The 24,310-nt window shown below is 40.4% G+C and overlaps 1 protein-coding gene across 6 annotated transcripts in view; it reads right to left on the bottom strand.

Annotated features, from left to right (window-relative positions):
• Window positions 1-230: 230 nt before the first annotated feature.
• LOC121956085 (RNA binding protein fox-1 homolog 2-like) overlaps window positions 231-24,310 on the bottom strand; it is a 67,662-nt gene continuing 43,582 nt past the window's right edge. For 2 of the 6 annotated variants that reach the window (XM_042504176.1, XM_042504179.1), the window contains 7 exons: window positions 14,038-14,125; window positions 12,384-12,440; window positions 11,286-11,433; window positions 8,655-8,697; window positions 4,843-4,943; window positions 3,673-3,748; window positions 231-2,106 (listed from right to left, as the gene is read on the bottom strand). In XM_042504176.1, coding sequence (XP_042360110.1) covers window positions 2,062-2,106; window positions 3,673-3,748; window positions 4,843-4,943; window positions 8,655-8,697; window positions 11,286-11,433; window positions 12,384-12,440; window positions 14,038-14,125 — 558 coding nt within the window. In that variant the 3' untranslated portion in view covers window positions 231-2,061. Of the gene's footprint in view, window positions 2,107-3,672; window positions 3,749-4,842; window positions 4,944-8,224; window positions 8,268-8,446; window positions 8,698-11,285; window positions 11,434-12,383; window positions 12,441-14,037; window positions 14,126-24,310 lie in introns of those variants that run through there. The other 4 variants (XM_042504177.1, XM_042504180.1, XM_042504181.1 and 1 more) reach the window with 4 other exon arrangements.

Below are 24,310 nucleotides of genomic sequence, written 5' to 3'. Positions count from 1 at the left end.
TTAGCAAGAAATTAAAAAAAAAACAAGAAAATCACCTGAAAATTAGCAAAAAAAATTGATAAAAAATAAAAAATATAGAAAATAATAAATAAAATAAATAAAAACAAAGAAAGAAGAAATATTTTTTTAAAAATGAAATGAACTGGAAAAGATGCTTAAAAAAATTATAATAATTCTGTAACACAATTTTAATAAGGTAATTAATGTTTTCTTTTTGCCCCAGACATTTTCCCCTATTTTTTTTTTTTCAAAAATAATTTTCTAAATCTACTCATTTTTTGCAATTTGTGGAACATTTCTCACCACGTTGCCCATTGTCCTTCACCCATGTTTCTGAAAGAAATCGCACCGCTTTGCTCAGGGCTGAAATGTTGAAATACTTGTAAAAGACGTCTGAAAGCATTTCCCAGGGTCCTGTTCATGACAAAAACAGCTTCAACCCACAGATTAAAAACAAAAGAAAGTAAAGGCAAAAAAAATCAACAGCAAAAATAAGAAATACATCAGGACAAAAGAAAAACTGGGCTTTCTTCAGAAAATCTTTGGAACCAAAAAGGCAAATATATAGCAACAACAACATAGTGAGAGTATACGGAGATGTGATACATACAGAAGAGTTTTTTTTTTGTGTGAATTGTCCGGCTCCACGCAGACTTTAAAACTATTCGATCCCAGAGAGCGTAATGCAGGATTTAAAACTACAAAAAACTGATGCGGACACGTTAAAAATGATTGAATATAAATAGATAATTCTTCACAATCTCTTTGCTCCAACTGTGTTGTAATCTGGGCCGTTCTGCCGAGCGGAGATCAGACACCGTTTCCACGAAGCCTGGAGGCAGAAAATATATCTCAATTGGCCAGGAGGGATTCCCATTTGGCTGACTGGCAGATGATTAGCGTCCCGTGTGGGTGTTCCCGCTCAGTTCATCTGATGGCTTCTTTTTGTCCATTTAACCCCTTCGCTCGCTCGCTCGCTCGCTCGCTGCGTCGCCGCCGCAGCTGGAATGTCTGACGGTTTTAGGAGAGAAATGGGCCGAGTCCTTTTTTTTGGAAGAAGTGAGCGGATCGAGGATACGAGGGGAGGTGCGCTGGATTTCTCAAACATACGTACAGGGGTCTCCACATCCCGTCTTAGTGTTGCTTTAATAAATGTGTCGACCAAAAACGAAAGAATGGCTCGTCCACGTTATTTATACGTCTTATCGATGGCAGCAAAAAGTAAAAAGATGAAGGAGAAACTGAGGTAATGCAGAAAAAAGTCACATAGTTTTTTTTTCCTTGTCATTTTAACTTTTTTTTTTTTTTTTTTGGTGTGTTTTCTTTGAAATTCGGGAAGGGGGGGGTGAAATGTCGGAGGTTTTTTCCCATGCTGTGTTTGACAAGAGTGTTTTTTTTCAGTCAGATGATTCGATCCCAGATTTTACGAAACAAGAATGATTCCTACGTCTTCTGTGTCGAGCAGAGTCATTATCATACGGCGACGCTGGACCACAGCAGCGTCTCTGCTGCTGTAGTGTTTTCAAAAGTACCTTTTGTAGTAACGCTGTGCTGTGGCGTCATTCTGTGCAACACTAAAGGAAAAAAACGGAGAGGAAGCCGTATACTTGGTGTTGAGAGTGTGTACATGTCTGCGTAGGTTTTACAGGGCAGTCGATATACTGAAAGTTCAAAAAAAAAAAAAAAAGTGTCACACAGGAGCAGCAGTCTCTCTCCCTCCGGGTCCTGTAGTGTTTTTATAAACCGTCCTAAATTGTGCCCCCGTAGGTCAAAGTGGCTCTTCACTCCTGGCAGTTTGTTTCCGTGTCAGCGACAGACAGACGAGTACAGACAGAGTTTGAGTCGATGATGTGGCAAACGACCTCTCTCGCCACACAGAAGAGAAAAAAATTTTAAAAAGAGGAAAAGAAAAACAAAACACGAGTTGTCACTAGAGTCCGCCTGCAGAAAAATGGAGGGGAGCTGCTGCCAAACAAACAGCTTGAAAAAGGGTTGTTTTTTTTGTTTTTTTTGGAGCGATGTGAAATTCCCCGGGTGTGATTTGTATTTTTTGTTTTTTTTTTAGTAAGGAGCAAACCTACTGTATCCTGCCCGGTATAAACTGGCCTGAAAGAGACAGAAAAGAGGAAAAAATAAAGTCACAGCTATAAAAATACAGAGTTCATCTATAACATTTAGTCCCCACTGTTACACTTCAATCCACAACTGATAATAAGGAAACATGATATGTAGATGATATATTTATTTATTCATGTCTTTTTGACCCACTTCACTTGCAATGAGAAGAGCTTAAAGTGATAGTTCGGGATATTTGAAGTAGTGTGAGATACTTATGTGTAGTCAGTGTCAGTGCTTCCCAAAATGTATTTTAGCCACTTTAAAAACAGCCTACCTAAAAAATACAAACTCAGTCGAAGTGGACGCTGGATTGTGTTTTCAATGTGACGTCTGTTTCAGTCGTAACAGCACTTTCTGACCCAAACAGCTGACTGACGGCGATGAGAAACGTAGTGCCAAAGGAAAAGGCAGTGTGACGGCGAGGTAAAGCGGGGAAAATACTCTAAATACATACATATACGTCCACTTATTATTGATTTTTACGATACGGTTCGACATCAGCCCCTGTAGAGTTTGCTCCCTGTCAGTTTCTGCAGACCGTGAGCGCGCTAACCGCCAGCTCCTGTACGTAATACACTGATTATACATGAGAATCTCAGACAGCCCTACTTCAAAAATCCCAAACTATCCCTTTAAAGGGACAGTTCACCCCAAAAATACACCATTTTCCTCTTACATGTTGTGCTATTTATCATCTTAGATGTGTTTGGTGTGAGTCGCAGAGCGTTGGAGATGTCGGCCGTAGAGACGTCTACTTTCTCTCCAGCATGATGGAACTAGATGATGCTCAGCTTGAGGTTCTCAAAGTGCCAAAAATAAATACATTTAAAAAAACTCAACAGAAATGTTTCTTTCCAGAAATCATGATCTGGTTACTGATTAGATTTTTACATGTTTTTAAAATAAATTGCACCAAAAGAAGAAATGACTCAAACATTTGCAAGAAAAAAAGTTTTAAAATACTTAAAAATGTATAATAATGCTGTAACATAATTTTAAATATGTAATTATGATAACTATAATTACAGTTTTCCTGTACATTTTTTTTTCATATACAATTTTCTTTAGCTTTTTTAAAGCTAGAGAGGATTCAAAGGTTTAAATACTCGTGAAAGACGTCTGAAATCATGACCAGCTCACTGACTAGCTGCTCGCTTACTTATGCACAGTGATACAGTTGGTGTCTGTAATTCGGTAGAAAGAAAATATTTCCTGCATGAAACTGCTCACAACAAGCTCTGTGGAATACCTCGAGTCACCGGGTCGTGATTTGTGGAAAGAGACGTTGCTGTTGAGTCTTTTAAATGTATTTTTTGGGGGATTTTGAGCACCACATGCTGAGTGCCATCTAGTTCCATTATATTGGAAAATATCGCCAACACTCTGCAACTCACAGAAAAACTATATAGACTTATAAACAGCACTACAGGTAAGAAATTATATGTTTTTGATTTTGGGATAAAATGGCCCTTTAACATGTGCAGATTCGTGATAAAGAGAGTGCTGTGGATTTAAAGTTTCCTCATTAATGTTGCATGTTCGGTTTTTTCTCACCATGGCTCCGACTCCGTAAGCGGCAGCAGCTGGAGTTAAAGCGTGGTAGGGATCTGTAGTGTACACTCGGCCATAACTAGACACAAAAACACAAAAAACAAGAAATTACACATTTCACTTAAAAATACTTTTTTTAAAGGTAGCTTGAAAAGTTTCTGATCATTTTCGTGGAGTAAAGCCTTTCGCACATGTGCCAAGATGCCTAAGTGTGCTCATGCAGGTATCACAAGACATATTTACAAACTGACACAGTTTGACTCATCTACAGGTGGCGCTAATGAGCTAAGACATCCAGCAACGCACCCATTAAAGCTGGAAAAGAAGGAGACTTCTGTGGCGTAAACATGGATGTAAATAATGCAGTTTTCAGTCTTTTAACCCACGCACAAAATGGACTGTGCACAAAAAGGGCTGTGCACAATCAAGCTTTAAAAAATGTGTGCCATGTGTGCTCTTTTCAAGAAAATGCAGTTTTTTAGAGAAATAATTTGTTTACAAGAAAACTCCACAGAGAAAACTGAAGCCAGGTTTGCACTTTGTTGTTATCGTGCATTATGCTGCCTTCACGTGCTCCTCTGACATATCGTATTTACGGATATGTCATGTTTGGAACGTCTTCCAAACTCCGAAACGCCGACATCACATGAATGCATCAGACTTATTGTTTTGTAGTTTCTTTCATGCGGCTGGCACAAAGTGCTGCTCCAGAAGGCACATTTAAAATACTGCTTTAAATTATTCATCAGAGTTAATATGGTTTAACGTATTCAGTTTATTATTCAATAATACTGATTTGGCTCTCCGGCCATGTTTCCACTCAGGTAAATGTTAAACTGCATCTAATCTGCTCCTTCAGGTTGAAAGTCTTACGGGCTTATCTTATCCATCCATTAGAGCTGTGTTAATGGACAAAAACGTCCTTGTACATCCCATAATTCCATTATCAATATTGTTTCTCTGTTATCAAAGAACCACGGAGTAATGTATTAACCCTTTGGGCCTCAGATTCCTTTTTAGATAATCTACTAAAGAAAAACCACTTCCTCGTATCTGAAACTGACTCCTGACACCTCACACCATTTTCATACTCAGGTGTGTGTGTGTGTGTGTGTGTGTGTGTGTGTGTGTGTGTGTGTGTGTGTGTGTGTGTGTGTCCTGGATTGAACTCACCTGTCACTGTAGGCGGCGGCTGCAGCAGTTGCTCCGGTTACAGCCGCAGGTTGGGCGTAGCGATAAGCAGCGGCGGCGGCAGCAGCAGCCGGGTAGCCTCCCTAGACACACACACACACACACACACACACACACAAACACACAAATACACACACACACACACACACACACACAAATAACAGAACTAAGTTATATGTCTCTGAGGAGGGAAACACCTGGACTAAGGTGTGTGATGAGTGGGGGGGAGGGGGGGGACATATAGAGACAGAATATACTGACATTTCACTCTAAGAAATACTTGTTTACATTTGTACAAAAATTTTTGACGACTTAAAAACATCTGATCTGTGAAACGTTGGTCAAAGCCAGCTAACATACAGAAACACAGCGTGCTGCACACATAACGTTAATTTAGTTAAACACTGGCAAGAATGACATCTGCAGACTGGTAACATTAAATCTACAGCACCGACGGGAGCATTTAGGGATTTCAGTTTGACATGTTGAATTAGTATCAATTGACACCTGACTTGAAGTTTTTGATAGGCTTCATTCATATTACGTGATATGGATCTGGGATAAATACGGCCAAATCAACCCAGCTTATGCATGTAAGACACTAAACTCCATTTGAAATAGGGGTGGAAGATTCTAAACAGATATTTTATTCCCATTTATAACCCCATATGAATACAATATTAAAATGCCTCTATGCCGTGCAAAATGTCACACTGGAGCAAGAAAAATCAATGAATTATCATTTTTTCTTTTTGAATCTGTATTATAAGAGTCTGAAAAATGTGTGTATGAAAAATTATTAAGATCTGAAATTCCTAACCTATTTTTTTAGGATGTGTTTTCATGGAAAATCAAAAAAAAAAACGAGAAACCCCTTGTGACTAATGACTTGAAATTCCACTACGGACATTATCTGAGAATGTTTTTGGTGATTAGAGTTCCCAGAGGCTTTAAATTGTTTTATATTTCTTCAAATCCCTTCTGTTTATTCTGGCATCATGTTTGCTAAAATGTTGATTCTTCTGTAAACACGAGTTCAGCTAAATGGTCGAAGTCATGTCCATTTATCTTACAATAAGTCGGTTTAGTAATTATCGTGACAGTTGTTTCTGTTTCTGTAACAGTAACATGTCCTTACAGATACATCGTATATGTCCAAACCTCTTTAAATATATATATACATTCAGAACTGATGTTACAGTGTGTGTCAGTATATTTCGTTTCTGTACGGGGAGAGGCGGAGGTGGTGCTGGACGTGGGACAGGAGTGCTTTATCAGTGAGACAGAGAGAGAAAATTGGACTGTCGAGGTTGAGTTAGATTGTATTATTACCACTACGGGAGAGGGGGAGGTAAAATAGTGGAAGACAAAATGTTCAGGCCGTATAGAAAACTCATTGTCTCATCAGGACGGAAGATTCAAGTAATGATCGGAGACGTCAGGAGGACGCCTGAGAGTACAGTATGAGGACACTACAGGAAGCTCTAGTGGAGACACATTTATGACAAAACTGCATTTGTTATTATTATTATTTGTGTTTGTTCACATGGATTCAGGAGACAGAAAAAAAAGAGATGGAAATAAAAGGTCACACACACAAACACACCCACACGAGCCTGTGCTGACTAAAAATCATCTCCTCACGCTGACACTGCATGCATGACCCAAATTAAAGTCCAAACCTACAGAAAAACACAACACCACTGCATTTGGACCTGATCAGAACAGAGCACAGCAAAGCACAACAGAAACACCCGGCATTCTCCGAGACGCCTGCAGGACACGGAGCGCAGGCGGAGGGGCGGGACAGAGAGAACGGGGTTATTAGGGAGAGAGAGCAAGGCCTTGTGGGTGAGTGGAGGGAGAGGACATGGAGCAGTAGTACAGTATGTCTGCATGCAGCAGCTGAACAGCACATGCTTCAGTAACCATCCTGGGAGGAGTCGGGGGGTTAATTCAGGAAGAGACCATGTTCTCCGGTTCTACTTTCAGGAGCTGACATCCCGGGCTAACATTGACTGGAACCTTCCTAAAAAATTGTACACTGTATATTAGGGGCTGTTCACGCTGTGTGTTATGAGAGTGGAAGTAGGCAAAGGCAGCAGAGAATTATTCTCAGCTCACATTAAGAAATTCAGCTCAAACGAGGCGCAGACAACTCATTGTAGTGTCCTGAATTCTTCCAACAACAAGCCTTATTTAAGTTTTCGAGACTTTCTAACGGGTGATGGATTGAGAGCAGAGGAGACGAGGGCGCCACGTTCAAAAGTCTTCACTTATGTCTGCAGTAGGGGTCGACCGATATCGGTTCTTCAGGGCCGATAACGACACAGATTATTACTATCTAATGAGACTGAAGCTGATTTGCATTTACAATAAAATGTGCTGCGCCTTAAAAAGGGTCTGTTAAAATTATCTGGAACACTTCGGGAAGAAGCCAAAAACAGCATTTGGTGTATGAGAGGGCTGCTGGATGTAACGTCTGCAGGTGCAGCTCCCGCCACTCACCCTGAGAGTCGCCCCCCAGCGAGAGTCGATATAATACTACAAATAATACTACATTCAAAATGGAAACTTGATACTATAGATAATAATGAAAACTTCACAGTTTGCAAACTTAGTAATCATGCACTGGCACATGTAGCACTTGTATTTGCATCTAACACTGGCATGCTAAAATCATACAATCCTGATGTTTCGTTGTTTTTTAAGTTTCAAACTTAAAGTAAAGGAGACATGTCTGTGATTCTGTTTAAATCAGCCACTGAAGATTTCAGGAGGTTCTTGAGAGATTTTGGAAAATTATTTTTGCCCTCTGATGTCCATGTTTTTAGTAACTCAGCTGCCTTTGCCTGCCTTCACTCTTGCAACACACAGCGTGAAAAGCCACAGTTTTAAAATGAAGCAAGAAACCTCTAATTTAATATAAACCATCATAGTTACATCCAATTTGTATTTTGCTGTTTTCAAGATAAATGTAATTTATCTTCTTTTTTTTCCCCACAAGAGAACAAAATCAGAAGTTTCTCCAAAACTAGCCGACCAGACAAAAGAGACCAGGTTCTCTTTTGAACAAACTGGCAGGAAGGAAAAAAAATACACACGCAATACAATTTAGTAGTTTAGTAAAACAAACAAACAAACAAACAAAGCCCGCCCCCCCAACAATCGAAAACAGTGCACATCTCAGTGAGTTAGTAGAAAAACAAAGAAAAATTCAAAGCAGTGGTAATTTTTTGGTGTTTTAAAACAACTAAAAGACAACATGTTCCAGATCAGATCAGAAGATGATTCATAAGATCAGAAGAGGTAGTACAGTAAAAAAACAATGCACACTGTGGGTTTGGTGTTGAGTTGACCCTACCTGAGGCAATCTGGGACTAAGGACTGAGTCCTGAAACACTAGTCTATAGAGAGAACAGAAACAACCGTTGTCAACCTGGATACACACACACACACACACGCTCTTGTTCTTGCACTCACACACTCGTACACTGACGCACGCTGCCGCATCCGCCCACAGAGCAGCCTTTATAGTGGTGTTTGACACCCTCCATCCTATTGTTAAGATTTCACGGCTATTTTTTAAAGCAGCGCAACAACACCAGCTTTTATTTTTTAGGGTGTTGTGTCACGGGTGGTGTTTCGGGGCTCGTTCACCTTTATGCAGGCAGCTCTGTGCAGCGCATGACTGGACGCACATGCAGAATCACCCCCAGAGGGAAAAAAGAGCAGGAGAAAGCCGTGAGGGGAGGGACAGAGAGGGTGTGTCGGCTGGAGGTGGGTTTACTTACATACAAGTCTGCGGCTCCGTAAAACCCATCCTGATACACCACACTGAGAGAGGAGGAAGAAAACGGGAGGGGATGGTGTGGTGGAGGGGGTGCAAACGGAGTGGTGCACAGTCCCAAAACCAGAGTGGATGAAGGTCACAACACAGCAAAAAGAAAAGATGGTACAAGAAGAGAGGGGTAGAAAAAGAGAGAGAGAGAGAAAGTAGTTATTTCACACCCATGCAGCATGCAGAGGAAATACTGCTTCCATTTAAGCTCCAAACCAAAAACATTAAAACAACAGACTTGTGGGGCTAATAGATTAGGCTCATTGAAGTGAAATGAAACCATAAAGTGATATTGTTCCCCAGCTACAAGAAAATGAAGGCAGTAAAGAGAACTTTGAATGGGTGGTTTTATTCAGTCTGAGGCCACATCCACACTCTTTTATTTTTAAACGACCTCCCTGCACACAATGTTTCGTCACTGTTTCGCTAATAATCTCTTTATCCATTCTCACACGCCTTAAAAGGCATATCAAATGACTATTTATGTACGCTGGGCATGTGTGTTGGTGTAAAGAGGACACAGATTGTCTCTGCAGTTGGTTGGTTACTCTTGTCAAGATCAGAGATTTCTTAGCTCGCGAGTAACACGAGTATAAGGCAGTCAAAGCGGCGGAAAACAGACTGGGGTTGGTTATCCATTGCCAGAGGAAGCCATGGTGATGATTAAGGAGTTCCCTCAGAAGGAGGATGAAATCACAAAATGTACTAGAGCTGGGTCAATCTGCATTTTTACTTATGACACATTCTGGCAAATTAAAGGAGCCTGAATTAGTAAACCTGTTGCAACAGCGTCAGAGCGTTAAACCCATCATGCATCGCATTAATAAGCTTCTGTAAACACTGTGATTCACATAATAGTACGTTTGTTTATAAAGGGAATAATAGAACCTGAGGACTGTGTGAAGTTTCCTGCCAAGCTCATGCCGGCGTTGGCAACATTAAGGAGATCAAACTTCATTAGAGGAGGGAGAGTGGCGCATGCCGTGTTTGTTTACCAGAACGTGCATTTGTTTTTTGGGGTTGATGAGAGGAGAATTGGCAGAGCCGCGTTTAAAATGCCTGTTAAGGGCGGGAATATCACGCTGTTTTGCAGCCTCGCTGTTCTGTATATAACATCCAAAAAAAAAAGGGGGGGGGACAGAGTGGTCTCTGAGCCGAGACAGGAGCTAAAAAAAAGGGATGCAACGAGGTCCGTGTAAAGCTGGAAACACGTGAGCATGGAAGGCACAAGTGTGACATTTTGATGATGTGTTTAAGTGTGCGACCCACCGCAGGAGATGACGATGAGGAGTGGCTGAAAATGTCCGAAAATAGTGAAAACAATGAGATTCGGGAGCTCCTTACCCTCTAAGCAGAGGACGAGATCGGCTGCCGTATAACAGACACCAGGTTATGCCATTGTTATTTTTTAGAAAGTGCTGTTGTAGCATATGTTATATGTCACACTAGAGGGCGACGCTGTTGTGTTAAACGTCATGCCCGACGCACCTCTTTTGAGTCCACGATGCCAGCATGCTGTCTAAAATCACATACTGGAGCATCATGCCGACGTCGTTTGGTTCTGCGTAAAAATGCATATATTATGCGTATATTTTTTTTATTATATTTTCTCATTAATATTTCTATATTCTATAAAACACCCGATGAGGAAGCGAACAACGGTTTCTGCATCATGGTTTACAAAAGTCTAAATTTCTTCCCCTTCGGAGTAAAATGCCACCCCAAAGTTTTCCAAATAAAACAGGGTCATCAGCGTTCTCAAAGGCTGTGTTTTCGGGTTTTCAAAGCCAGAATAGTGTGGACGCAGAGCATACATGCAACAATAGTTGTGCATTTTAGAACAAAGTAAGTACAGGTGTGGATGTCGCCTCAGAGGGGTCGTTTTCAGTGGAGCAAATATGGAAAGGGTATTTCCTGCAGCCCCCAATTTCATCTTGTTTAGCTTCATTTGAATACCAACATAATAAGCAGCCGCGAGGCCATTAACCAATCAATTCTGCTTTGATCTGAATATCACAGCAGTCACAACCCCATTAGCCAATCATCACAGCACAGCAACGACATGCACAGTACACATACTGAGGGGACAAAAAACAGATCAGAGTAAACGTGAATAATTTGTAGCAAATCTGTGAGCAGGGTGACTGCTTCTGCATAATGACTGAACCTGGCTCGTGTGTGTGTGTGTGCGTGTGTGTGTGTATGCAAATCTGCCGCTGCTGGTATCTGCGAGTTTATTCAAATGAGCCTTCGATGGTGCAATCCCATCAGCGTGTCATACTCTGCTGAATAGCTTGTGAACTGACTAACAATGTGCCAGTTGGAGCGCTGAAGAGAGTGAAGTGTGAATAATGTGAGAAGTGTATGAGCACAGCTGCATTAAACAGAGAGCTGGTCAAATAGGAGCTGGAAAATGACTCTGGAAATGGTATTCATGAGGTGTTCCTCAACAGATTTACTCGCCGCTAAACAAAACAATTGATCTCGACTTGTTTTGTCCCTCAAATGTGTCGTGTAAAACACTCACTGCAGATCTGGGACAGCTAGTCAACAACTCGTTTATAAGTGGCGTTGTTTTTCTTACCCGGGGTATGCGGGGATGGCGGGCTGAGGCACGGCAGCCCGCACAGCGCTGTATACGGGCCGGCCACGACCCCTGAGGTGGGCGCCGCGGAACGCTGCGGCCGCCGTGGTGGCGGCTGCGGCTGCTGAAGGGTACGGAAACCCTGGGACTGAAAGAAGAAGAGAGAGGAAGATGGAGAGAGCAGAAGATTTAGGGGAGAAATCGAACAACAAAAAGTACAATGTGATGTATAAGTGACTTTGAGGCAGATTTAAAGACCATACATTGTCTGAAACTACCATTGTTACTCCTTAAAATATATATTATTTAAATAACTGAATATTTAAGTATAACTCAGGAACTTAAAAGTATTTTTTAAGCAATGATGAGGGACCTACAGAGGCATACAACTTTACATTTCTGTATTTTGGTTGTTTTTTTACTGCTGATTTTGCTGTAAAAAATTTGGGCAATTTTTAATAAAAAATATTAGGGATTTCTTTTGTTTTGTTTTGAAGATTTTTAGCCAAATTTTGTTTCTTTACAAATTTCTGCTGATTTTTAAAGAAAAAATTATATGTTTTTTTTTAAAATGATTATTATTAAAGAACTTTTTTTTTTTTTGCTTTTCTTTGAATTTTCTTTTTTTTTTTTAAAGACATCATGCATTTTTTTTTTGTTTTAAAAGATCAAAAATGACACAACCCCCTATGGCCAGAAGTAAAAATAGAAATCATCTTTGGGTTGTCAATTTTTTTGCCAGTCCTTGAACACATCATGTATTATTATTCAGGTTTGTGAAACAAACTCCTCCAGGCCTGGTAATTGCTATTTGCAAATTCCATGACGTTTCCCAGGTTTTTCATGACCGTACAAACCCTGGATGTAAAAAAAAAAAAAGGTGAATGATGAATTAAGGAGAAAAGAAAGAGCACAGAGAGCAGGAGAATATGACTGACTCCAGCCTCGAGGGCTTGATATCAATAAAAGTGTCAGTGAGGAGAAATGCTAAGCAAGCAGTGCATTAATATATATTAAAGATTGGAATGTGATTAAAATGTAAAGTAGGCTGTGGAGACAGATTGTAGTGCGGGTGAGGGAGATGGAGAGTGGCCTTACCTGCATAGAGCTCCGGTCCGTACACGGCCCCCACCATCGGACTCAATTTCCACCCCGCTGATCGTCACACAGAGGAGAAGGGCGCTTCATTAATATGGTCAGTTTACAAAGAACATAAAATCCTGTATGTCTGCTGCACTTTCGGGGTGTTTTCATATACATTAACACATTTTAAACACACCTCCAGCACCACTGACAGTTTACTCTGTATCTAAAGAGCAGTTTAATCACAGCTACAGAGGAGGAGAAACGGGACAATAATCGAGCACCACAGAGCAGCGTTTCTTTAAAAATTGATCGTGATAACTGCTTCTGTTTCTGAGGCGACCAAACAGAGCGCTACCTTGTTTTCTTAAGACAGATTCCCTCTGCAACTCTACTCGACTCTAAACTACACCGAAATGCTGCACAGCCCCGTCCTGCAGAGGGGACAAAGGAGCAAACTGATGACCAGTAAGGACGTTGCAGGTCAACACTTTATTTTAACCCTGCCTATCTAGAAACTAGCGGTTGCATTAACCGTATATTTTCCATCACTGACTAAATTTTTTTAAACAGTGGCAGAAAAATCTGAAGGCCGTCTGTTGTCATGTGCATTTTAATTTGCAATTGTCTTATTTTTGATCTGTAAGTGTGCTGTGGTGCTTAAATAGCAGTACAGCTCTGCTTATAAATGCAATATCTATAAGCTTGTCCTGCAAATTAATTAATTAAATAATGAAAATTAAATGCTATCAAATATGTCATAATTACTTTTAAAATTATGGGTATGGATACATTATGGAGAAATTTCAAGCCTATCCATCGAAAATGACGGACAGCAAGAAATTCTAATATAACCAAATCTGATATAAACATTTAATAAATGGTTTGAAACACACTTTAATGTAGTAATATAGTAAACAAGGTTGTAATAATTTAAAACAAAGTCCTTAAATGAGAAGTTAGAATTGCAGACAAATGCTGTGTCATTACAGCTACATGCAAAATTATAGTGAAATATTCTTCGTTCTGCTGAGAAATATTAACTAGGAGGACTTAAGTTGATAAATTGCATATTTTATAAACAGATTTGGATTAGATTAAGTAGCTTAAGTGTGTGTTATTGACACTGATGTATAGGTTTTGTATAGACCATCTTTTGTGACTATTTGTTTTCGTTTTTTGCGATTTGTGTTGCTGTTTTTTTACATGTTCAAAATAAAGATATATTCATTCTTAAAACTCAAAAAAGTATTTACTTCCCTGCTTCAGGGCCACAAGCTTAAAAAAACCCAATAAACGTATTTTAAAAACACGAGGGGCTGAATTTTTTCTTAACATCTAATTAAAGCTTACTTTGTTGCACACTCCTCATTTGGTTGATCAGGAGACGCTGACATTTTAAAGTCAGCTGATATCACGGCTGGCAGGACGTAGCAAAAATAATGGAACTAAAATAAACTGCATGAAATTGGTTTGCTGACGGCCTTACGTAACGCTGTCTGCAGCAGAGCCTGCAGGGGGGAAACACTGAGGATGTGTGTTTTACGTGCCTCTCCCTGTGTGTACCTTTGCTGTTTGGATTATTAGGCGGGCCACGCTTCATTGTTAGTGTGTGTGTTTGTGTGTGTGTGTGTTTGTGTGTGTGTGTTTGTGTGTGTGTGGTTGTTACCGTAAGGCAGTGTGCTGAGAGCCTCTCCGTTAGGGTAGGGGCTGACCATTTTCTTGTTGGTCATCACCCTGGCGGTGGCGTTATTCACCTGGGGACGGAGGAGCAGACGGTCAGAGAGACAGACACAACATCTACACACAGGGAACTGAACAACAAAAATGCACAACACAAAGCTGATATGTATGTGTTGTTTTTACAGTAGAATTATATTCAGTATGTCTGTTATGTGCCTCCATTTGTTGTACTTTTCGGCGCATCTCCGACATCGTTATTATCTGTGTGCGTCTGCTGTTACTGGGTCATTAAATGTGAATACTGGTGCCATTTTGTTGAGTTCTGGTCCATTTACTTGTGCCAACATCTATTTTACATTTCCTCCTGATTATTCTGTTACATGAGCTTGTTTTCACTGTGAAAATGCACACTTGCATCATTATACTGCACACAAAATCAATCTACTTCTGCAGGATGAAAAAGAGAATAAAAAAATAAACAGGCTGAAATCTTAAAGTCAGTGTGATCGCTGACTACATTTACATGCACAAAATATTCAGTTTTTTCTCTTATTCCAAAAAGACAATATTCATACTGAGCTGTTTACAGCGGTGAAGATTAATATTCCACTAATTATTTAATTTGCATGCAGCCGTGCATACTCTGATTAACGAGTGCCCTCAGCTGTGCCATTTCGCTTCTTTGTGGACTTTTTAAAGTTTTTCACCACCAATCGTTCGATTAGCCTCCTTCTTCCCTTCACGTGTTGGAGGGGCGGCAGTAAGTTTGTTTATATGCTGTTAAAAGGAGTCGAATTATTGTGTTATTCTGATGAAAACTGGTCTTTTGAAATGCATGTATACATGTCAGTCCGACTGAAATCTAAATGGAATTTCTCTAAATCAGACTAACACATCAATAATTCGAGTGGAAGTTGAACAGTTCAATCATGTAAAGTTGGACTTAAACTGGACGAGGTTTTCTGCACGTGCTCCTCATCACTGTGCCCGCCTCTCTCGGTGGTCAGAGTTAGGGACAGTTTGTTACTTATGAGTGAGGGAAGGAGTGCAGCAAAACAGGTAAGGCTTTACAAAAATGTCAACACTGAGGAGGGACTTATATTTTTAATTTTGACTTCGGTAAGAAACTTACAACTAAAAAACAGGTCATATTTTATATTTATTTTAAATTAAAAAGTCACACCCCAGCCAGTGCATGTAAATGTTCTGAATAAGTTCTCTATGCGCTGAACTAATGCTGACATGCATCCTCCAAATGCACTGTAAACATGTCCAAAGACTGCTCTCAAAACCTGAATAATACCGGCATTCCTCACACGTCTTAACCTAAAAATGCTACATTAATAATATGGATGAATTCAGAATATCCAAATGTAATATGCTGTTTACACGATCTGCATTGAATTTGTAATATTGTGATACTTTGAATCGTGGCAGAATATTAGTGTGCGTGTAAATGCAGTCACTGTGGAATAATGTTCCTCCTGACATGGCCACCGACTCTCTCAGTGTCTGTGTGTAACGGTGTAACGGTGGTCAGGGGCTGTTAGGGGGATTTTTAGTCATCATGCAATTAAAAGTGAGTTGCCCAGTAGAGATTTGGTGACTCATTGTGAGGAGAGATGTAAAAGCTGCCACGGGTGACATTGGTTATGTTGCAGCTGTGACTGCACATAAAGGGAGGTGGAGGCACAGCGACAGAAACCGAGCTGTACTTTTTTTTTTTTTTTTTTTGGCATGCACAGATGAAAGTTTTTTTTTTTCGGTGTGTGAGTGCATGTTCTGCGCATGCTGGCTGACATTTCAGTCTAATGCTTCGGCTTTCAATCCAAGATGGCTGATAATCTCCTCTCTGAGCTTCAAAGGCTCACACTCCGCTCCCTTGATCTATCCTCATCTTCCTTTGATGGGTTTTAAGAGAAGGAGATTGTAGCTCTCTGTAATAACCCAAACTGTCCCGGTGTGGTGGTGAAGCTCTGCGTCTGACTGTGCGGGGAGCTAAAGATTAACGACCTTTTGACGAGATGAGGGGAGAGACAAAGAAGGACAGCGACCGAGGAATGAGGGTGCTTGTGTGTGCGCGCACACCGACGCCGCGCTCCCATTTAGGAGACCATTAAGGCCTCGACTGCCGTTTGCAGCGCCTCTCTCAGTGAGTCATGTTCTTTATCTGCAGAGCTTCATTCAAATGGAAATCAGGTTTACTTCACTTTTCCCTCATTTCAAATGACAAGGTCACTGGCAAATGATTCAATTAGCCTAGCAGGGCTAGCTATGGGACACGGCTGTCCGCGGGTGTGGAGACGTTTTGAAATGTAAATGGGTCAATGAACCAATTAATGTCAACATTTTAATGTGTCGCAGAGAAGTTTTGTAGGAAGTTTTATGTTGACTAGTGGCTGTTAATGGTAATGAGGAAGTTAGAGTAGATTGACCAGACATCTCGGTTTGTCTGGGGCGCAAATTTGCTTTTCCAAAGATGGCGAGGCATGAACCGCCCGTATTCACCTCACTTTGCCTCTGACTGGCTTATCTTATGTTCTTACTCTAATCTAGGGCTCGGCGATATGGCTTTAAAATATTACCACAATATTTATAGGCTGTATCACAATACATGATATATATGTCAATTTTTAAAAATCCCCTCTTAACTACTGTAAACTATTAAAAAACAAAATTATTAACTGAACTACAGTTACAGATAAAGTAACTGCTGCCATAAATAAAGTTAAATAAAATACTGAGCAGGAAGTTAAACTGTAACCGCGGTATGAGGATTCATCCACTGCAAGCTGAAAACAAACTAACAGCTCTCCGGTTCATATATTACTGATGTTTGCGAGTCGCTCTGATGTTTCGTGGTCACAGAATGTGACTAAAGAGTCGGCGCACAAACCTGCTCGCACTACCGCCACTAACACTCATTAAGTTAGACTGTCCTTTTTCTTGGTGCTGATGACGTTAACGAAATAAACGATACAGCATAATATGAAATGACAAACTTTTTATGTCATCAAATATTATATATTCGTCATGTCGCAAAGCCCTGCCCTCACTACCTAATCTAACTCAAACCTAACCAATCCAACCAACGAAGGTAACGAGTACGAGCCAATTAGAGGGAGAGTAGGACGGGCCACGCATTCGCCATTCTTGGAAATGCAAATTAGCATCTGGGATCGTCCCAGTTTCAAACTGGGTGTCCAGAATCCCGACAAATATTTGTAAAATAAAAAAATTGTACCAGTTTTCAACATTAACTTATTAATGTTTCACCACAATGAAATAATAATAGTAAATAATAATAAATAATAATAATAATAATAATAATAATAATAAACATAATAATAATAATAATAATATAAACTATATTTTCCATAGGTAAAGATGCAGCATGTTTTCCTACCTTCATACAATTTTCATATAAAACATATTTTAGTTAATTTTGGGAGGTAAAACATAACTTTTAATCTGATGAGGAACGGTCCCTGGTGTTTAAAGGTGTTTGTGGCGTGTGCGTGAGCATGAGCATACGCTTAAGGGTCTAAGTTAAGGAGTTTCGACTGGACCTGGTTTTGCGTATGTAAATGTTGGCTCTGTGTCTGTAGTGTATATAAACTTGTGTTTGTGTTATGTGCAATCGATGAAATTGGGTAAACGTTTGACAGGAACACATGCAAATCAACAGAATATGGAAGGCAAAGTGTTAATAATAATTAATAAAACATTCAGCTTTTCTCATCCCACTTTTGCCCTCCCAGTCCGGCCTGAGCAATAAACCAGGACACAATCAAGTCACATTTCCATATGAAACCAAACTTGTGGGGTTTACATACCTAAAAAGAAATATTCAAAAAACAAAATACAAGGGAGAGAAAGAGGGGGTGCAAAAACATTTGTTTGACAAAATTAATAATCATATAACACAGAAATTACACGCAGCCAAATATGGGCGCAACACATGACCAAGAGTGAGTAACAAACCAAAAAAAAAGTAAAAAATTCAGCCAATCAGCAAGCGTCGGATGCAGCATAGAGACCAATCAAAAAACAATCGCAGCACTCCCACATCGAACACGTACGAGACAAAGATGGGACGGGTAAGTTAAGAGGACGGGATGCAGGTGAGAATAAAGAGACAGAGCCAGTCCATATACAAAAATAAAAAAACAGGAGAACATAAAGATGGAGTGAAGAGAAAGAGAAAAAAAGGGAGAAAGTTTACATGAGCAACACAAAAATAAACTAATAACAAGTACTGTTGAAAACAAAACATATATCCCAAGGTGCATCATTCAAATAAAGCAATTAGGTTTGGTGACCATTCTCCTGAAAATCTCATTATGTGTGGTGGGTTGAGAAACAGAGCACCAAAGGATGGAGGGAACAGAGAGAGAGAGAGAGAGAGAGAGAGGGAGAGAGAGTGAGAGAGAGAGAGAGAGCAGTCCTCATTCCCAAAAAAGGAGAGAAATCAAATAAACATGAGACACTATGCCAGGCATTAGAACTGTGTGTCACAAACTAAGACCAGTACACTACGACTACGACTACGACTACTGGTACACAGACAATCCACTACAAGAAAACCAAACCAAAAAGAGAAAAACAAAAAGGCAGCATAATAGAGACCCAAAAACACAGTAAGGTAAACCCCATATCGGTTCAGAAATGCATATGGTTACACAACAGCGGCAACAATGGTTTCTTTTATTTTCAAATAAATCAAAAATTGAGCAGTTGAAGCTTTAGTGGTACTGCAAAAAGATTTTGTTTTGTTTTTGTAGTACTGGTATGTTCGTGTGGAACGTCATGGCCACTGAAATACGACGAGAATAGAACGGACATTAGACTTTTTGCTGCGGTCATTTGACTAGTGCAGAAGAATTGGCTATAATAACAATAATAATAACAGATTTCGTTTATAATGCTATGGGGTTGGCAGTCAGTGGGCTTCTCCTTAAAAAAACAACTAAACTTGAGGCTAAAAACTGCCAGTGTGAAACAGAGCTAAAGGCATTCATGCAACGTTTTTGTTGTTCAATCACACAACTTCTTCTTCACTACATGTATGTTTTACGTCTACTTTGTAACCATGGTAACCACGACTAACCAAAACCGAAAAGAGGTACCGAATGAGGCTGGGCCCATATGTTTGGCTATTTGAGTATTCATAAATCGGGTAAGTATTCGGTTTTCAATTTAGGCTTCAGATATTCTTTTCTGTGCCACACACACACACACACACACACACACACACACACACACACACACACATACATATATAGATGGTTTATTGACAGAGTCGAGTCATTTCTGTGTCGGTGTGAGCAGCACCAGCTCTCTCTCACGAAACACTGAAGCTCCGTGGCGCACGGCAGCGAATGTCCGCTCTACACTCGTTCTGTTTCTGTGGTCAGGGCATTCTTCGACTGCAAAATGGTGTGCCACATGTTGAACATTTCTACGTTAGCTCAAAGCCTGGATAAACTCCACGTCTGAACCTGTGTTGTCTCAACGCATATTTTTCTAAATGCAAACTGAGTCCAATTGGCAAATATCTGACAGATGTACGCTGAGCTAAAAGCAGGCGGGTCAATATAAAATAAAAATAAAAAAAATTCAAAACCAGAGCGTTGTGTTATGTGCCCTGCAGCTCGGGGGAGGGGGGGCCTGCATTCACTCAAAGCAATCGAAGGCAGCAACAGGGAGCAAAGCTTCATATCATTTCTGTTGATTTCTTTTTTTTTTATTAATCAGGAAAATGAACACTATATACATCGAGTCCAAATGGAGAATTAATCAGATGGATTGTGGAGAGCCGTGTCATTGCATAGAGGAGGGTGATTACGTTCGGTCATTCCCAGTGAGGTGTTAATGACATGGTGGGTGCTTTAACCGCTCATGTGGAGAAAAGATTACTGCTAAAAGGTTCAATCTGTTGAAAGATATTGTGTCTGTCTGTGAGTGTGCCTGTGATACTGTGCAAAAATTACATAACATGGCAGCTCCGCAGGGCTGCGTGGGCCTCTCACATCAGCTGATTCACAGAAATGCAAAGACTTTAATTTGACTGTACATATTGCTGTATCAAATGCCCATTTTCAGGGGTGGGGTGGGGAAAGGGGGGGGGGGGGGGTCAGTTCAGTAATAGATGTTTGTACACAACTTACCGTTGCCGTAGAAACAGCGAGTGGTTACGTGGAGACTGACAACAACACACAGAAGTCGTCAGGGAAACAGAAAAAATATAATAAATAAAGGAACAAATAATAGAAACAAAAAAAACCTAAATGCCTCCCCTCCTCCTCCTCCTCTTCCTCCTCCTCCTCCTCCTCCTCCTCGCCCCATGTGAAACAAAAACCTGACAGCAGCAGTGTTACAGCTCAGAATACAAGAGAGAAGAAAGAGGAGGGAAAGGGAGAGAGGATGTTTGCTCTCGATGCTTAACGGAGCTCAGAGCATCATTACAGCAATCAGACCAGTGACAGGGAGGTGTTCGGTGCTCTAGATTATTTTTTCACCAAAATTAACGTGTGTGGGTGGTTTCCTAAACACGGAAAACCTGTAAAAATATTAACTGCTTTCCCATTTGCAAGTAGGTCAGACCTGTGTACACGTCTCTACAGCAGACAAGTTTTTGTCTTTCTATGTGTGTCAAGTTCAATGTCACGGACCGGTCGGGAAAAGGTTAGTAAACAGCAGAAAGAAGCATGGAGACCAGTGAAAATGTTAAAACCTGTGTCCATAAAGCTATTTCCTTTAGCAGAAAAGTGGTGGTCGCATGCTGGGGAGCACTTTTTTGACGAACTACATGAAGGTTTTGTTTCTATGAAAATGATGTCGACTTAAGCTAGTAAACTAACAAAACGTTACCCTAACAAAGAGAAATGTTCACCGCAAACAGTGAGTATAAATTATCTTGTTGTATTGACGTTCTGCTGCTCCCTCTGTACTTAAAGCATGCTCTACGCTCCGAGAGTGTGATACAATCAGTATCCGAAGGGTATATATTCAAAATTAACTAAATTAACTAAAATTAGCGGGTCCACCTCAGTGTAATATTTATATTACCGCCAACAGAAGTCAATCAGAGGTGGAGCTGATAAATTCCTATGATTACAGCGAGATATTTGTCACAGGAATGAAAGCCAATTGTAACTTTTCCCATTAAATAAAAAAAGTCAGACGTTACTGAGTGTTAGTGTTTTTTCTGCTTTGGGAAAGGGGCTCTGGAGAACGGAAACATGGGGCAACATTGCCTTAACCCCCCAAAAAGTCGCCTGTACTGAGATGCAGCGAATTGAAACACTTCCAAGGAAAAGAAGAAGAGCAGACACAAAAGCACACCACCCTCCTTTATAAGAGCAGAACAGTAAAAAGTTGGTTTAACACTGTCTGGGTCTGTTACAGTCAAAAGGAGAATTGGACGGATTTTGGTTAGGAAAAAAGGACTCTTGTGCGGTAAGGTTAGGCCACAAGAGAAGAGCATGTGTTTAGAGTGGCTGTAACTTCCAGTTTTTTTCCAGTCACCACAAAATAACATACTGAAGTTTGTTTGATAGTCAAACAATAAAAATAAGACAGAGAATTGAAAAACAAAACAATAAATGGAAACAAAATAAGGCAGACAGAGATGACAGGAGGTTCAAGTTAGAAAAAAACAGCTAAAGATTTTTCAAATTAAACACAAAATGACAGAAAGTCGACTGGCAACAGGAGAATGAAGGGATGACGCAGAGAAAGAGAGTGGAGTCGACACAAAGAAAGACAGAAGGTTTGAAAGGGCAAAGTGAAAACTCTTTCCCCTTTTCTTTCTACGTTTGTACAAAGCAAGCGCACACGGATACTCGCACTTTTCATTCATTAATCTGATTAAATCATGCAGTAACAGAAAGTTCCAATAACAAAACAGGAAATCCAAAGCCGAGGGGGGAGAGGAGGGGTCGTCTATGACACTGGGACACAAGCAGCTCGTAAGCCTTCACCTCCGGCCATCACCCGACAACTCACATTTCAACATGAATACAACCATCCAAAGGTTCGTAATGTTTATGGAAATGACTGATTTGAGGCTCAGGCCGAAGTGAGCTGAAGGCCAACTGTGTCCCACCGAGCAGCGTGTGTGGCGGCAGCACTGGTTGGTGAGGATGTGCATGGTCAGACATGCAGAACCACAGGCATCCTTTTCACCGCACACATCCATGCACTGATGGTGATTACTCAATACTCCCCCCCCTCTTTGCATGCAGAGCTGCACCGCCTGTGACACACACACACACACACACACACACACACACACACACACACACACACACACACACACACACACACCTCAGCTTTTCTGCTCTATTCTGTTCAAATGTCTGACTAAAACTCTGCGCTGCGGAGGAGCAGTCACTTCCCAGAGCACTCAGATCAACTGCAAACACACATCTTCAGAGCAGGGGTTAGTGATGGGAGTCTGTAGGGTTTTAGCATGGTCTCTGTGGCTGGAACCACTGATGTGTACAAACTGCTGTGTTTTTGTCCTTGTTAGCCCTCTCACACTGTAGTTCCCGCTGTGGCTAATCTACAGCAAGCAGACCAGAAAGCTACTCAGTCAGAGGGTCGCTGTAAAACAAGGGACACCGGCACACTCTTTGAACAGTAATGGTTAATTAGCGCTGACTGACCCTTTGAAACAGAAGCAAATTGGTTTGATTTCTTTAAAAAAAAAATGCGGAAAAAGGCAATGACCTACTTGAGAAGAAATGTCCCACAAATTGCAAGAAGTTAATAAAAGGTGATAAAGATAATGAATTGAAAATTAATTTTTAAAAAGGGAAGATAATTAAAAGAAAATGATTTAAAAAACAGGGGAAAATGTCCAGAAAATATTTTTTTTTCTATAATAATATAATTTTTTGCACTTTTTTTCCCAAGTCATTTTCTTGTTTACTTTTGTTTTCCCTCTTTAAAAAAAAACTTGATTATTTTTCAGGTAATTTTCTTGCATCTTTTTGCCATTTTCTTTCTGTTTATTGGGCCTTGTGTTGTTTAGTTATTTAATGCTTTCTCCTCATTTTTTTTGAAAGAAATCTGATTAATTTGATTAAGGTTTCACAGGGTTTCATTTTTGTCAAGGATTCAGATGTGATAATTAATTATAATTTTAATAGTCACTTTGCATCTTGACCTCTGAATTTTCCACCTTTGGGAAAAAGTGTAAAGAACCATTAAAGGTGTGTCACCTGAAAGAAAGAGTTTTCTTCTGTATGACCACCTGGAGCCAGCGGTCTTTGCTGAGCCAAGTCCTAACTGTTAAGTTGGTCTTTTGCTTTTATCAGATAGATTGCTAGGATACATTAAATTATATTTTGTATTTTGTAATTATATTATGCATAATGTGATACTGTTTTGTTGTATAGTTTGTTTGTTGTAGTTCATGCCTGCTTTGATCGCAGGATGCCGTGTATAATCACACACCGGAGGGGAATGATGCCGCCATCGTTTGGTTCTGCGTTAAAGTGCAGAGGCGGTATAAAAGGGAGACTTTGTTGCCGCTTTATAGCACAATCTTTGTGTAAAAGTGGCTACTGTTAGTCGTACTTAGAACACAAAGTTACCACTGACTGCTTCGGATCATGCATACGCCCTATCGGTGCCACTGGCCCCAGGTGATCAGTTAGTCATGCTGAGCTGGACTCACTTATCAGCAAGAAGCTCAGCTGGTGCAATAACAGACTGAATTATTATTTCATTAAGTTTATGCTGTGCACCAGCACAAACTTAGCAATTTCCTTTTCAAAGTTTGCCGCTGCGCAAATGAGACCATGCAGGGACCCTACTGCCCTTCCTGTACAGTCAGCGACTGCAGCTTCAGCATGAAATATGTGACATACAGCATGTGACTGGATGGTTTGGAATCTGTCCAATGTCTCCATCATTAGCAAGAGTAGGGCGTCCTACAGTCAAAGTAACACAAGTCAATGACAGCAAAAATGTTACCGCCCGAGGCAGGGACATGTTATGAGTGAGAACTGTTCAACCATTTATGTTAGAGCACAAACACAATCACAGGGACAGCCGTGAGTGGGTGGAGATGCACTGAGGTCTGTGAGTGCATACTTAGATACACACGGTCACACCTATATATAGGCCTATAGGACTCTATAGTCTATATATAGAGGGGATGGTGATGAGATGGGATCACAGAGGCAGGTAGAGACAAAGTGAACTGTAGTTGGGCCACTTACATGGATACATTGGAAGCACACAGG

Source organism: Plectropomus leopardus, chromosome 17 (assembly GCF_008729295.1).
Source record: "Plectropomus leopardus isolate mb chromosome 17, YSFRI_Pleo_2.0, whole genome shotgun sequence".
NCBI lineage: Eukaryota > Metazoa > Chordata > Actinopteri > Perciformes > Serranidae > Plectropomus > Plectropomus leopardus.
This window is presented reverse-complemented; position numbering and strand designations above follow the sequence as displayed.